The sequence below is a fragment of the Drechmeria coniospora genome, chromosome 03 (genome assembly GCF_001625195.1).
Source record: "Drechmeria coniospora strain ARSEF 6962 chromosome 03, whole genome shotgun sequence".
In the NCBI taxonomy this organism is placed as follows: Eukaryota; Fungi; Ascomycota; class Sordariomycetes; order Hypocreales; family Ophiocordycipitaceae; genus Drechmeria; species Drechmeria coniospora.
The window spans coordinates 4,379,758-4,393,786 of record NC_054391.1 but is presented as its reverse complement, the minus strand read 5'-3'; the positions used below and the strand labels follow the sequence as shown (position 1 = coordinate 4,393,786).

Sequence of the window (14,029 nt, the reverse complement as noted above, 5' to 3'; positions counted from 1 at the left end):
GGGGGGAGGGTCCCGTATACGGTATAGGCGACTAGGGGGGTTCGTCAACCCCAGTTTGCTTCCCAATGCTGAGTTGAGAGAATTCAAGTTACACATCACCGACAACGAGCCGTGCTAGTTATAATCTTTCATTTCACCTTGCAACGATGGACAAGGGTGACGGTGCATCGACCAAAAGCCAGATCGAGTCCAGGGCTGTTGGGCAACTACATTGACGCGACTGCCTCCGCGCGTCTGCGCTCTTCCACCACTTGTACTGCTGCCAAATATCTTCCTGTGGCTGCTTGTAAACAATGGACGTCTTGTGCAACTGATGGTTTTGGTACTCTCTGCCTGGTTGTGACGATACAAACTAAGCTTGGCTCCTTTCGATTAAGCTTCGATCAGCGTTGCCCAAAATCGCCTTTCCACATGGCGGCTTTTCAGCCACTGCATGATCAGTTCGCCAAGTTGCGCGTCTCCAATTCTAGATTTGGTCAAGTCTCCATACCAAGCAGGGGAGACCACGTCTGCTTCTCACCAATGTAAGTAGATCCCAGTGAGTTGGAGCAGTCAAGCCTCACCGAGTGTGCGCGCGTTGACGGCTTGGCTGCTCCAACTCACCAACGAGAACTATCATCTTGCGAAATACGACGTTTTCAAGGGGCCATTCGATATGATTTGCGTTCCTCATGTACACCCCACCCGCTTGCTATTCTCATTTCGGGATGTCTCCCCTCAAATGGCTCAGGCAGTGGGAAGATCCGCCATGCATTCCACTCCTGCAGCTATCAAGCTGCCGCCAGAAGACCTGGTGATGATCTGATTCCACAAAATCCAACCATCTTTAGTCCGTGAAAAGCCGTTAACATGTGGCATATGAGCCTCAAGTGGGATAGGGTTGCGGCCACAGAATCTCCCACTCTACAACTAGACCGGGTCGGGTGCTAGCTGACGCCCGAGACTGCGCTCCGCGTGCACCAAAAAAAAACACCAGCAGCCGGGTCAGCCGCCGAAGTTTGGAGGGCGTGTTATTATATCTATTCAGGAATAGTCTGGATGGAGCCACTAGTAACGGAGGGCGCCCCCCTTATTGCAGTGACGCTGACGGTTGGCAATGTCCTGATGTGAACCAAGAGGGAGCCTTTGACGACCAACGCAGATCCACGGGTGATGGTCAACGATGAAGACGACGTCTTTTTCACAGAATCGTAACCCGCACGGCGAAGTGTGTATCAAAGTAAAATCTGGCCCTGTCGTGCTGTAGATTTCACAGATCTCTTGCTGCTGAGGGGAGGGCCTTGGGCACCCAGCACGTTAGACACAACAGTATCACAGAAGACCTGCGACATTTCTTGCGTAGATTCCGGCTTGAATATCATCCTCCTGGGTTTCATTTGTAGAATAGCTTCGCTAGATGTGAACAACGATGCATGCAGCACAGCGTTCCAATAACAGCCTCGCACCAATTGTGCATGACGAGATTATCGAAATCAAACCAAATGGTCCATGAGCACAAAGTTCTGATGTTGAAAGTGTTTGACTGCCCCGGCGTCCATTTGCGAGAGAGGACGGATAGTGTCAAGGAAAGTAAATACAGTAACACGACTGTTTGGGATTGCGGTGATAATTTCTTGGACCGGTGCCAGAACGTTGGGATATCAAAACGGAACACATATCTTTTGCATGTCACACCCACGACCTACCCGTCATCACTCGTACATCTTCACCAGACATCATCCGCATTTTGAACCATCTGGACAGTCGGTGTCCTTGGTGCCATTCTCTTCAGCCGTTTGCGTTCTTCCTTGGTCACCAGCGACGGTGTCACTGGGATGCATGGGGTGAACGGTTGATAGGGTGAATATGGCACTGTACCGGCAGTTCGACAGCCCTGACCCGTGGTCGGTGACAACGGCCCCGTTCTTTGAAAGACTGTCTGCTTTGTAGCGTTGGAGCACACAGATGGCGAGCTCGGAGGTGGCTCGTAGGCCCGCAGAGGCAAGGTGCCTCCTGCTCGAACGGCAGAAGCATGGTTGGACCGCGGGAAGTTGGTTCCTGCACTTGGGGATGAAGGCAGCGAGGGAGACCTCGCTCCCGACTTGGGAGAGGCTGGAAGGCTGATACCGACCAGAGGGCGCTGCGAGTGATCTGAAATGGCCGACGTCGGGTCTATTTCCATCGGAGTAGGTGAGCTGTACGAATGCGTGCAGTTGTCAGGTGGACCTAGATGAAATTTGATACGTTCGTCAATGCTCATGACACTCTCGGGGGAGATATTCGCAGTCGGCGGCGCCCTGCTCCGGACAACTGTCGACACCCCAAAGGAAGTGAGACGATTGGCGGGGGAAGGCGGTGGGCGTGATGGTGCGTACAGTCTGGGGGCTATTGGGCTCATCTCCTGGTTCTCTTGCCTCGGAAAGGTGGAGGATTGCGGCGTCATGATGGGAGCCGAGATGGAAAGGCCTTTTATCGACTTCTTCCTTGGCGAGCGAATGGCGGAGAAGAAGAATGACGCCTTGGACTGTGTCTTCTCCTCCCGAAAAGGTTCGAGCTCGAGGAGAGCCGGTTTCTTCTTTCCTTTCTTCGACACGGTCGAGTAATCGACACGGTGGTCGTGGCCCGGGACAGTGGGGGCATCGATGACGATTCCCTTCTGCTTTGCTTCTTCGTGTTCCATTACATGCTTGTACATCTCCTCGAGCTGGTTTTGCGCCATTTTTCTGTCTGCTCTGACAACTCTTTGATCGACCGAGGGATCGACTCCGGGTATTTTGGCGGAAAAGGTCGGCGAGGCGTAGATGTACGGCCTGGTCTCGTTGAATTCGGTCTGAATAGGCGGTGGGTATGAAAAGCTGAGCGCTCTAGCGGATCTCAGGCCGGAAACGGGAACACGACTGAGGCGAGCAAATTCGTTGTGGGCGTAGTCTTGGCTGTACAGATCAGCTGGGCTTTGTGCTACGGGACCTTCGATGTCGCCTCGAAGGTGTTGACGCCGTTTCCTTGACAGGGAGAGAAGGATAATGGCGACCAACACCAGGGATATGCCGTACGCGGCGACGATGCCACCAATCTCCGCGGGTAGACGTTTTGGATCATGCACAACGCCAGCGGAGAATCCCGGCTCGTTGTATGGATTCGGAGCCCGTCCTGTGTTGATGTTGAGCGGATTGATTTTCCTCCGTTCGATGGAGCGGACTATGAGAGAAGAAGATTGAACGACGGTGAGGATGACGGCGAGGATGAAGAAAATCAATGGAACGGGATGATAGTCTTGCATAGTCGAGAGGATCAAGGCAGCTTATAGGCTTGAAAGCGACGAATGTGCGATGATACCTCGACAAGCATACTTCGACGGGTAGGGGTAGGACGTCGACGGGAGCGTGAGGCATCGAAAACCATGGGATTTTGCGAGAAGCGGCTGGTGATGTTTCGGCCTGTCTCGATCGTACATATAAGCCACCTCAAATGCGTGCGAGCACACTCACGGGTAAGCGCCTACAGCGGTAGGCCATGACCAGATGCCCCAGCCATGGCCGTTTACTGGCCGTAGCTGCATCTGGATAGGAGAGTAGCGTGTCGGTTGATGCTCATCTACCCCGAGCGCCACGGAGGGGAGGGAGGTTTCTCGTCCATGGCGGCATGTGGTTGGACAACACATCGTCGTGCTCGCAGGGATTGCTAAGCGCCCGATCAGCGTGATGAGTGCTACCCTTCGAGCGTCAACGGTTGATTGGTGCGAGGCAAGCCAGCCACTGCAGCAGCGGGTGAAATGTGCCTCATCATTCTTCGCTCCGCTCCTTGGGCAGAAGTGATGAGCATCGGAGGGAACTCCTTGGAGGACGGCGTTGTTGAGACTGCAAGTACGCGAATGCGTAGGCTCCAAGTACGCGAATGCGTGGGCTCCAATTACTAGGTAAGCACTTGCCGAAGTTCTTACAGTACTTCTGCGTGCATATAAGTACTGTACTATAGGTGTCCATGTGTCCATATGAGGATTTGTTACTTGTTCGCTGAAGCTGAGTAATGGAAGCAATTGCCGAGTAACAAGTCAGTGAGAACCAACATGTGCCAACGATGTTCTGTGGACTGAATGATGCATCCTGTCTGCGCCCGTGCATTATGATTCCTTAAATTTTCTCAATAAGCATTGTCATGTGTCGTTCCCATGATAGTAAATCAAACATTCCTGATCGACATGTATTAGTACTTACCTAAAGCTGAACCCATGGATGATGCCCTACCTGTAGCGGTGAGTGGGATGGCGCAGGATGGGCCTACCAGGACCTACTGAGTACCTGGTATTTAGGGGTCGCCGGTCACCTGACTTCGTGATCGAACGCGATGGCCAACCAGGTGGGGCATCATTCTGCAGGCACGTCTTTGCAATGGTCCGCAGGCAAGAAACTTCGAAGGTGCTAGCTCGAGACGCAGTGGCCCTTCGATCCATTCGCTGTGGTCATTTGGCTGGGCAGGCTTCTCGGAAGAATCGCAGGAAGCCGGTGACTGTCGTGCCGGACGCGTCTTGGAACTCAAACGCAGCTGGCGCCCCGATGCACCAAACGCGCACGAACTCGATGACAACATGCCAACAGATCAGCAATCCACCATCCTCCAGTCTCTGAACCAGGCGCAGCGTCGCGCTGTCACATCTGATGCGGCCACTGTCGCTATCCTTGCCGGGCCAGGGAGCGGCAAGACACATACCCTCACCTCCCGAGTCGCATGGTTGATCAAGCAGAGGGGGTTGAAGCCGGCCGATGTCATCGTCGCCACATTCACCGTCAAAGCTGCCCGAGAAATGAAGGAACGCATCGGCAAGGCCTTGGGAGAGGATGAGGAGAAAGATGTCGTCTTGGGCACCTTTCACTCCATCTCGAGGCGGTACCTTGCCAAGTACGGAAGCCGGATTGGCCTGGACCCTCGATTTGCCATCGCCGACGATGGGGACTCGAGGGCCATCATCCAACGGATATGCAAGCGATTGGATCTCAAGGTTGAACCAGCCTATGTCAAGGCTTGGATCAGCAAGCGAAAGGCGAAAGGGTCCACGTCGACGCCAGCGAGGAAGGGCAAGCGTCCGGCCGAGCCCCCCGAACTACACACTTGCTTTAAGGAATACCAAGATCACCTGCAGCGTTCCAATCTGCTCGACTACGATGACTTGCTCGTACGCTGCGTGGATCTCCTACGAGAACACCCTTGTTGCGTATCCAACGTCCAGGCGGTGCTGATTGATGAGTATCAAGACACCAACGGAATTCAATACGACCTGATGCGCCTCTTTGCTCAGGCAAGACAACGCATCACCGTCGTTGGCGATCCGGACCAGAGCATCTACGGCTGGCGCTCAGCCGAAATACGAAACCTCTACCGCCTTCTGCGCGACTTCCCCGGCACCGACGAAGTGTCCCTTGAAGAGAACTACCGGTCCTCCAAGTCCATCCTCGACATCTCTCTCCACGTCATCCAGCAGGACAAGAAACGATATCAAAAAGTACTACTACCCGTCCACACTAAGGGTGCCCAGCCGGTATTGCGGAAGCTCAAAAGCTCGTCCGCCGAGGGTGAGTGGATAGTGACAGAACTCAGACGAACGATCATGCTCTGCGGGGGCATGCTGAAGCACCAGGATGTCGCCATTCTCCTCCGATCCGCTGCACTGTCTCGACAGATCGAGTCGGCCCTCGGCAAAGCCGGCATTGCCTACCGCATGGTCGGTGGTAAAAAGTTTTACGACAGAAAGGAGATCAAGATCTTGCTCGACTACCTCCGCGTCGTCCATCAGCCGGACAACAACGACGCCGTGGCGAGGGTGATAAACGTCCCTCGAAGAGGTATTGGTGAGGCGACCATCAAATCGCTGCTGGAAGAGGCCGAGCAAGCCAAGCTGAGCCTATGGTCGGTACTGTGGCGGCATTGTCGCGGGCAGCGTAAGGCGGCTACGAATATACGACCCAAGATGGAGCAAAAGCTGAACACGGAGCTGCTCAAGATTGTGTCAAGCCTCCAGCGGAAAGTGGAAGAGATGAAACAGAGCAGCGCGATGACTCTCGTCGAGTTGGTCGAAGATCTCGTCAACCAGCTGAACTTCCGAAAGTACCTGCAGGAGGAGTATGTCGAGGACCACGAAGGAAGGTGGGCAAACGTGCAGGAACTTGTCAATCTAGCCGGAGATTTTGTCCGGGACTTTGCAAGGTCCCAAGAGGATGAGTTGCCAGAGATCGATGAAGTCGAGCAGTCCAAAGAAGAAGACATGCTTGGCCGGTTTCTCGCCAACGTCGCACTGGCGTCCGACGCACAGAAGGATGGCAAAGACCAGGACACATCGTCGGTGGTGACGATATCGACAATTCACGCAGCCAAAGGCCTGGAGTGGCCCGTGGTCTTCGTCCCGTCCGTCTACACAGGCTCGATTCCTCACTCACGTGCCGAGGATGACGACGAGGAGAGGCGGCTGCTGTATGTTGCCATGACCCGAGCTCAAGCTCTCCTTTATCTCAGCCACCCCATCCACGCATCACAGGGTGCAAGCAGCAACAAGGTGGAGCTTTCACCCTTTGTGTCCCCCTTTGCGGCCAGATTTGCGCAGAAGGGACCCTCCTTCGATGTGCCAGTGGTGGAAACAGCGGCAAAGATCCTTGGCCGTCCGGCGCCGACGCAAAGGGCCATATTCGGCAAGCTTCCCGCCATGTTCTCGCCCGAGGACGACAGCTTTCCCGTCGAACCCTACGACCCGACATCCATCGACGGCGTCGATGGCCACTCGGACGGGCACTTCTCGAGGGCGCCGAAGCGACAGCGCAATGCCTACTCTGTCACCAAGGGTGACGGCGAGGCGGCGGAAACGCACCCGTGGGCGCCTGACTACGCTACGACGATGGAAAGGTCATCCGAATTCACGATGCCAGCACTTCCCAGATTCGTCAGCGCCGGAGCGCACCAGACAGCACTCGCCGCGGCAGCGACCAAGGCGCCTGACACGGCGACAGCAGCCAAAGCACGGCCAGGGGGAGGGTCGACCCACCGTCGGCTAGACCAACACAGTCTTCTTGGCTTCGTCACCATGGAGTCAAGGTCGCAGAAGCCGGCGCCGTCAAAGTACACGCCGGCAGACCTATCGAGCGCCCGATACCGAGCGACGGTGTCGCGCCATACAGCGAGTGCGACATCTGAGACAACGTCGACGGATGGTGCGTCGATGACTTCAATTGACCCAGCACTAGCACAGCACAAGATCCCGACCGGCAGGTCTTTTGCTCGCCCGAATGATACAAAATTGGAGCGCAATGTTTCGAAACCGTACGCGTTCTTCTCGAGCTCGCCCCCGCGAGATGCAACCCCAGAGAAGGCGGAGGGCAAGGCGGAGGATAAGGCGACGGAGAAGGTGGGAGCGGCGCCAGAGCCGATTCTGCCGGCAGCCAGCTTCCACAAGACCACCTTCATGTCAGTGATGCCTCGTGCTGGCGTGAGGCGGCCAGTGGGTATGGGTCCGGCGCCGTCCATCGATCGACTTCGGCAGCCGTTCAAGCCGTTCAAACCCTTGACGATAAATCGTCCTCAGGCCCCGGGCAGATGAGACAACAAAGTGTCGATGTCCGCTCTACATGAGCTGCATGCTCTGATCGAGTTCTAGCGAGCAAGTCGACTGACTACCTCGGATCGCGGTGCCTGCCCTTGGCATCCCGTACCTTCCTATCGATGATGGGTGTCTCGTGCAACAGTAGCGAGTTCTCGAATTGGAAGCAGCAGCCTGTGCGGACATGATCGATTTCTCAGTTCGGAAGGTACGATCAATATGTGTGTTGTGTGACACGATCAATGGATACCGATGCAGGCAGCAACGACCAACCAACCAGGGCAATGACTTTGCGTTTGATTTCCATCCTTGCCATCTCTGCCGCTGCTCCCGTTCCCCCGTTCCACGTATGCTCGATGGAGATCAACGCAGTAATATGCTCCACCCTTCCTTGGAACAGTATTTTTCAATGACTTTTCCCGCAAAACCGTTCACGAGAATACTGCTCTACACCCTTACAAGCGGCTGGGACCGTGGGGACGCCAAAGCTGGGCGGAGCACAGCTGACGGATACTTTGCTGCAGGATGTGTGGGTCGCATCTCGCCTGGTTCTCGTGGTGCGGAGTTGGACGAGTCACCTTCCCATGTGAGTCAAGATGGTCTCAATTCAATTGTTGGACATGGCGGCGAAATCTACGTCGGCCACTGCTAAGTGCTACCCCGTTCCCGAACACTCGATTAGCAGCGTCGACACCCCCTAGCACCTGGCGAGTTGGGAGTTGATAGTGGGGTAAAGGGTATAGCATTCATGTGCGGTATCACGGCACAGAAGGAAGACGGCCAGCCGATCCCGCCGACTCGGCGAGCTTGAGGAGGTGAATTGCTGACGTTGAACTTGGCCGGTGCTTATACTCCGTATGAATAAAGCCATGAGCCGAAGCAGAGCTCCAGAGTTCTAGAGAGGAGCCGGGTCAGGTCTATATGTTTGTTGCATGTTATTGGGAGAACTGTTTATAGGAGCGTGCGGCCGGCTCTCTCAGTGCCGCTGGCCTCGGCTGCTTGCTCATTTAACCGTTGTTCTACTTGCCTCGGGGAATGGCTCGGCGGCTGCTGGCTATGAGAATTGCGTCTAGCCAGTGGCCAACGCACCTCTTCGCGCCGATTTTTCAATCAACCCAACAACAAACAAGTTAACGAATGCCTCGTCATAGAGAGGCACCGCCGCTGTGGAAGCGCACGCGCTATCGAGATGGGCATGACCTGTTGGACAAGGACTGATGCAGACGCCATTCCTCCCAACGCTCGTGTCCTTGACCCCCCAATACCGCCCCATTGGCCGGCTATGCCCGACTGGGCTGTCCGTTCGCATGCTGCCTATTCCTGACCTTTGGCCTGGCCAGGCGCCGATCCGACGCACCGGAAGCGAAGCGAATGGGCGGTCATTGACATCCATATCGTACGGCAAGGGAAGGTAGGTAAGGAAGCTGCCGTTCAAGTCCATCCAACTCGCCACCGACACCTGCGCTTCCTCAGACGACATCTGCGCCGTGCGAGATGAGCGTGTGCCCTGGCTGTCCACTCCTCTCGGGCAGCAACCCAGCGAGAGGTTTTCTTGACAGGACGCCGAATGCTCGATATAAGTTTGTGGGGGATCCCGCCACCAGCTACACCCAGCCGAGTATTTATTTCTGCCGTCGCGTCATTGGATCGGATCAGACTGGCCAATGACGATGGCCACCGCAACCCTTCATCATCACGGCATACACCGCCTCGTCTCCATCGTCATCCTTCTCCTCGTCGCCTTGGCCTCTGGTACTGCTCCCGGCGACAAGTATCTCATTGGCGTCGGCAAAGCAGACATCACCGGACCTGTTGTCGAAATTGGTTTCGCCGGATATGCAAATTCCGAACAGGTTGGCTCCGGACTGCGGCAGCGCCTCCACAGCCGTGCCTTTGTCGTTGCCAACGTGAGGAATCCGAAAGACTGTTTCGTCTATCTCGTACTCGACACCCAGTCCGGAGATACGGCGATCCGGTACGGCGTCTTGGAGGGCCTCAAGGCCCTCGGAAACGATTACAACGTCTATGGCCATAACAACTTGGCCTTGACGGGCACCCACAGCCATGCCGGTCCGGGTGGTTGGTTCAACTATTTGCTTCCCCAGTTCACGACTCTAGGCTTTAGCCAGCAAAGCTATCAAGCGATCGTGGACGGCGCTGTGCTGTCCATAAAGCGCGCCCATCAAAGTCTGCAAGAGGCAAGAGACCACTCGTCCGAAGATCGCTTGGACGCCACCTGCTAACATGCCTCCTTTCCAGGGCTACCTTGATGTCGGCACCACGGTCATCAAAGATGGGGCCATCAACCGGTCCCTTCACTCCTACCTCGCAAATCCGAAAGCCGAACGCGACAGGTATGATGCCACGACCGATACCACCATGACACTCCTTCGCTTCCGCCGCGTATCCGACGGCAAGAATCTCGGCGTTCTCACCTGGTTCCCCGTCCATGGTACCTCGCTCCTCGGAAACAATACACATGCCGCCGGCGACAACAAGGGTGTCGCCGCATGGATGCTCGAAGAGTCACTCAACGGGGACAGCTCCGCCGCCGACGGCTTCGTCGCCGGCTTCAGCCAGGCGAACGTTGGTGATACGAGCCCGAACGTGCTCGGCGCATACTGCGACGATGGTTCTGGTCAAGAATGCAGCTTTCAGAGCAGCACCTGTGCCGACGGCAAGTCGCAAAAATGTCACGGCCGTGGTCCCGAGTTCCGAACGCTGGATCTTGGCGTCAAGAGCTGCTACGAGATCGGTCGTCGGCAGTTTGATGGCGCCAAGAGAATCTACGTACGTCTTCATCGGATGGCTCCCTCCCACCCTCTTGCCGCTGCTGACACGCACATCAAGGACTCGATGGACGCCTCGGGGACTGCCATTGTCGGCCCCACCGTGAAGGCCTTCCACTTCTTCCACGACATGAGATACTGGGAGTTTACGCTCCCCAACGGTCAAAAAGCCAAGACCTGTCCAGCGGCTCTGGGATACTCCTTTGCCGCTGGTACTTCGGACTGGCCGGGCGCTTTCGACTTTACCCAGGGTGACTCTGGCGAGCCTAAAGCGAACCCCATTTGGAAGCTCGTCTCTGGCCTTATCAAGACTCCGTCTCCCGAGCAAAGGGCGTGCCACGGCGTGAAACCCATTCTCCTGGACGTTGGCGAACTCGACCTGCCCTATGCCTGGACGCCCAACATCGTCGACATCCAGACACTGCGTGTCGGCCAGCTCCTCATCATTGTCAGCCCCAGCGAGGCGACGACGATGAGTGGACGGCGCTGGAAGGCGGCTGTGGCCAAGGAAGCGTCGACCTTCCTCAACAAGGCGCCCATCGTCGTCCTAGGCGGACCCGCCAACAGCTACTCTCACTACTGCGCCACACCTGAGGAGTATGCCGTCCAGCGTTATGAGGGCGCCTCGACACTCTTTGGCCAGCATCAGCTCGACGCCTACATCAACCTCACCGTCAGTAACATGCACTTCCTGCGCCCCGACTCGACAGCCGTACCAAACCAAGGCCGTCTCCCACCGGACAACCGCAAGAAGTCGGTGTCATTTATTCCTGGCGTCGTCGTTGACGGTCATCCCCCGGGTTCCGATTTTGGAAACACGGTTCGCCAGCCTGATGCATGGTACCTACTTGGCGACGTTGTCAAGGTAACCTTCCAAGCTGCGAACCCGCGCAACAACTTGCGACTCGAGGATACATTCGTCGCAATCGAGCAACAATCATCCGACGATACATGGACGCGCGTGAGCGACGATAACGACTGGTTCCTCGTCTACACATGGCGCCGGACCAATTGGTTTCTGGGCTACAGTGAGGTGGATGTCACGTGGGAGACGGCAGGCCGTGCCAAGCCCGGGACGTATCGAGTAAGATACTATGGTGATGCGAAGCCATTAATCGGCAACATCTCACCGTTTCAGGGGACGAGCAACAGCTTCATATTGACGGACAAGGTGGGGTTTAGAAACTTCTGATCCGGAATTAAAGGGGGTGGGGTGGATGCCGCCTTCCCTTGGTGAGCGAACAGTAATAGACGCCAGAAGAGCACGAGGCTCTCCGAATATTCAATTTGATTGGACATGATGACCGCCTTGCCCCAAGATGTAGAGGATGCCTTCGATTGGCACAGCGCAGCCGGGGTCTTGAGGTAACAAGATGGGTGGCAATCTGCATAGCATCATGATCGTTTGTCGGTGCTTTTGGGCTTGGAAGGTGCCCGTGTGCATGTACATGGCAACGCATTGTCGAGGCACGGTGCCTCCTTGGGCCTCAATGCCAGACGGGTGCTACGTCGCGACTTGGTCGATGAAGCCAATGGCAGCACGAAATGGTCATGTTTCACGGATACGATTCAAATCAAAGTGTCCTCGTCCACGCGGAAGCCAGCCGCATCGGCACGCCTCGACGGCTGTTGAGAAACACAGAAACGAAAGGGCCTACAGCACCGGGACGCCGTCCCACCCTGTTCTGGAGCTATTTAGAGGCTACCACACCGGTTTCACCATTTCTTTCTCCCATGTGAGATCGATACGAACCCTTTTGCGAGAGAGGCTCGATCCGACGATGGGAAATCAACGTTGGGCGATGAACCAACCCCTCGACGGCGGCGTGAAAACTTTTCCGTCGTTCCGCGGATGAAGGATTGGGTGGCGTTTGTCCTGATCTCAAGCCGGTCATAATAGGTAGAGGATGATCATGTTCATGCGCGGTTGTCATCATGGGTCTGCGCTGTACATGTGCGTGTGCCTCCGATAGTTGCAATTTATTTGAATTGAATGAGTACTTTTCCTTGCAGTAAGTCATTCGGCTGTGGATTTGGTGCGTCACGATGATGCTGCTCAAAAACGGTGAATAAGCCACAGGTTCGGCAGCCATGACGATGAGGGCGACAAGTAGTTAAGTATTGAGGCGCAAGACTACGAGGCGGCATGACCGCTCTGTCGGTGCTCGGAAGCGTCAGCCTTGACCCGAAGGAGTATACATGCCGAAAAAAAAACCCCGGGAATGGCATGTTCAGCCACGGCGTAGCGGCCGACGCCGTAATATCGCATTTGTTTTACAGGTCAACTCCTCAGACGACCCCATGAGCCACACGGGTAGGTGGGTGGGTTGGAAGCTCGAAGACATGTTTCGTGGCTGCTCCACGAGATGGTCATGGTTCAAGCAAGAACAATGCGACAAACGACGATGCTTGATGCTTCGTACCATCTCAATGAGCGTGCTATCCCTATGAGTGTACGCATTCAAATTCCAATTCCTCCTGGGCGAGATCAGTCCAATGCCAAGTAACCAAGGTCGAAAGAGATGGCCGTAAACAAGGTGTATGAATGTCAGGAGCACCAAGAGCGAGGTAGACCTGAATGTGAGGCCTACCCTGTCGGATAGTGATCCTAGTACCCGGTCAGTGAACTGGTGCATGGATGTCATGTAAGACCAGCCCAGCTTGCCGTCCAAGCCACCCATCAGCACGAATCAACTAGGCATTGAAGAGGGACGGGGTAATAAATCTCGAGCGCAGATGGCCAGAGGGGGACAAAGAGATGCATTGCTGGTAGGAAACGGGACCGTTGCTGAATGGGTGGGTGTTTGAAAGCCCTCCAGGGCTCGGTCTTGGCTCAACCGTGTGCTGTCCTGCAGTGCATGGAGTATTCATACGGAGGGCGGCCGCATCTGTTGTGGGTTCGGGCAGCGACAAGGTTCGTTTGTTCTTGTCCTTCCGATGACCGAGGCTGTTGGCGGTGTCCTTATCGTGACAGAGAGTCCGCCATGAGCCTTGCTTGCGTTTTCACGGAATGTACGTGTGCTCTGTACGATGCTGGTCGGAATGATTCGCGTTGGGAATAACGATGGACACGTCTGAATGGTCTCGAACACTCGAACACGTACTGCATCGTTTTGGGATGCATTCAAGCCTGATGAACAGCTCACGGCTGCAGTTGTCGCGTGTGACACGTCTCCCAAGGCTCACAAGGCACTCCCACTCCAAGGTTTTAGTTGTAGATACCAGGAGGTGGCATGCACGCGCACATTGCTGTTCCATACCCTGTTCGGTGGTCATCGACCACTCGGCTGGACCGGGCAGATAGAGAGAGAGGATATGGGAAATGCCTAGAGTTAAAATGACAATGTGAATAATGACAACTTTCTCTGGTGACTAAACCCGAGATTTTAGTCTCAGCCGCAATGACGCTTCGACTCTATGCGACAATGGTCGTGATTCTCGTCAGGAGTCTACTTGCATGCAATGCAGTACGCATGCAAGAGTGCGCGTTCCTTATGATTTAGTTTCAATCGACAATGGGTAACCAATCGCCCATTGCTATTCCGCAAGGACGCATACCAGATGTGATGAGGGCTCGTAATGAGAGAAACCGATGTAAGCCCAGGCATGCCAACGTCATGCACACCTACGTGTGCAGCACGTGCAAGGCGCGTAAGACCATCATATCCAGGTAGATTGTGGC

The 14,029-nt window shown here is 55.4% G+C and overlaps 3 protein-coding genes across 3 annotated transcripts; 2 read left to right on the top strand and 1 right to left on the bottom strand.

Annotated features, from left to right (window-relative positions):
* Positions 1-1,705: 1,705 nt before the first annotated feature.
* Positions 1,706-3,259, bottom strand: DCS_06903 (uncharacterized protein; the record flags this gene model as incomplete). Its single annotated transcript, XM_040804190.1, has 1 exon — positions 1,706-3,259. The coding sequence occupies one exon, from the start codon at positions 3,257-3,259 to the stop codon at positions 1,706-1,708; it is 1,554 nt and encodes a 517-aa protein (XP_040654294.1).
* A 1,305-nt stretch (positions 3,260-4,564) lies between these two features.
* Positions 4,565-7,558, top strand: DCS_06902 (DNA helicase, UvrD/REP type; the record flags this gene model as incomplete). The annotated part of the gene is made up of 1 exon (XM_040804189.1): positions 4,565-7,558. The coding sequence occupies one exon, from the start codon at positions 4,565-4,567 to the stop codon at positions 7,556-7,558; it is 2,994 nt and encodes a 997-aa protein (XP_040654293.1).
* A 1,670-nt stretch (positions 7,559-9,228) lies between these two features.
* DCS_06901 (neutral ceramidase precursor) lies at positions 9,229-11,539 on the top strand (the record flags this gene model as incomplete). Its single annotated transcript, XM_040804188.1, has 3 exons — positions 9,229-9,705; positions 9,779-10,348; positions 10,409-11,539. The coding sequence occupies 3 exons, from the start codon at positions 9,229-9,231 to the stop codon at positions 11,537-11,539; spliced, it is 2,178 nt and encodes a 725-aa protein (XP_040654292.1).
* Positions 11,540-14,029: the final 2,490 nt, after the last annotated feature.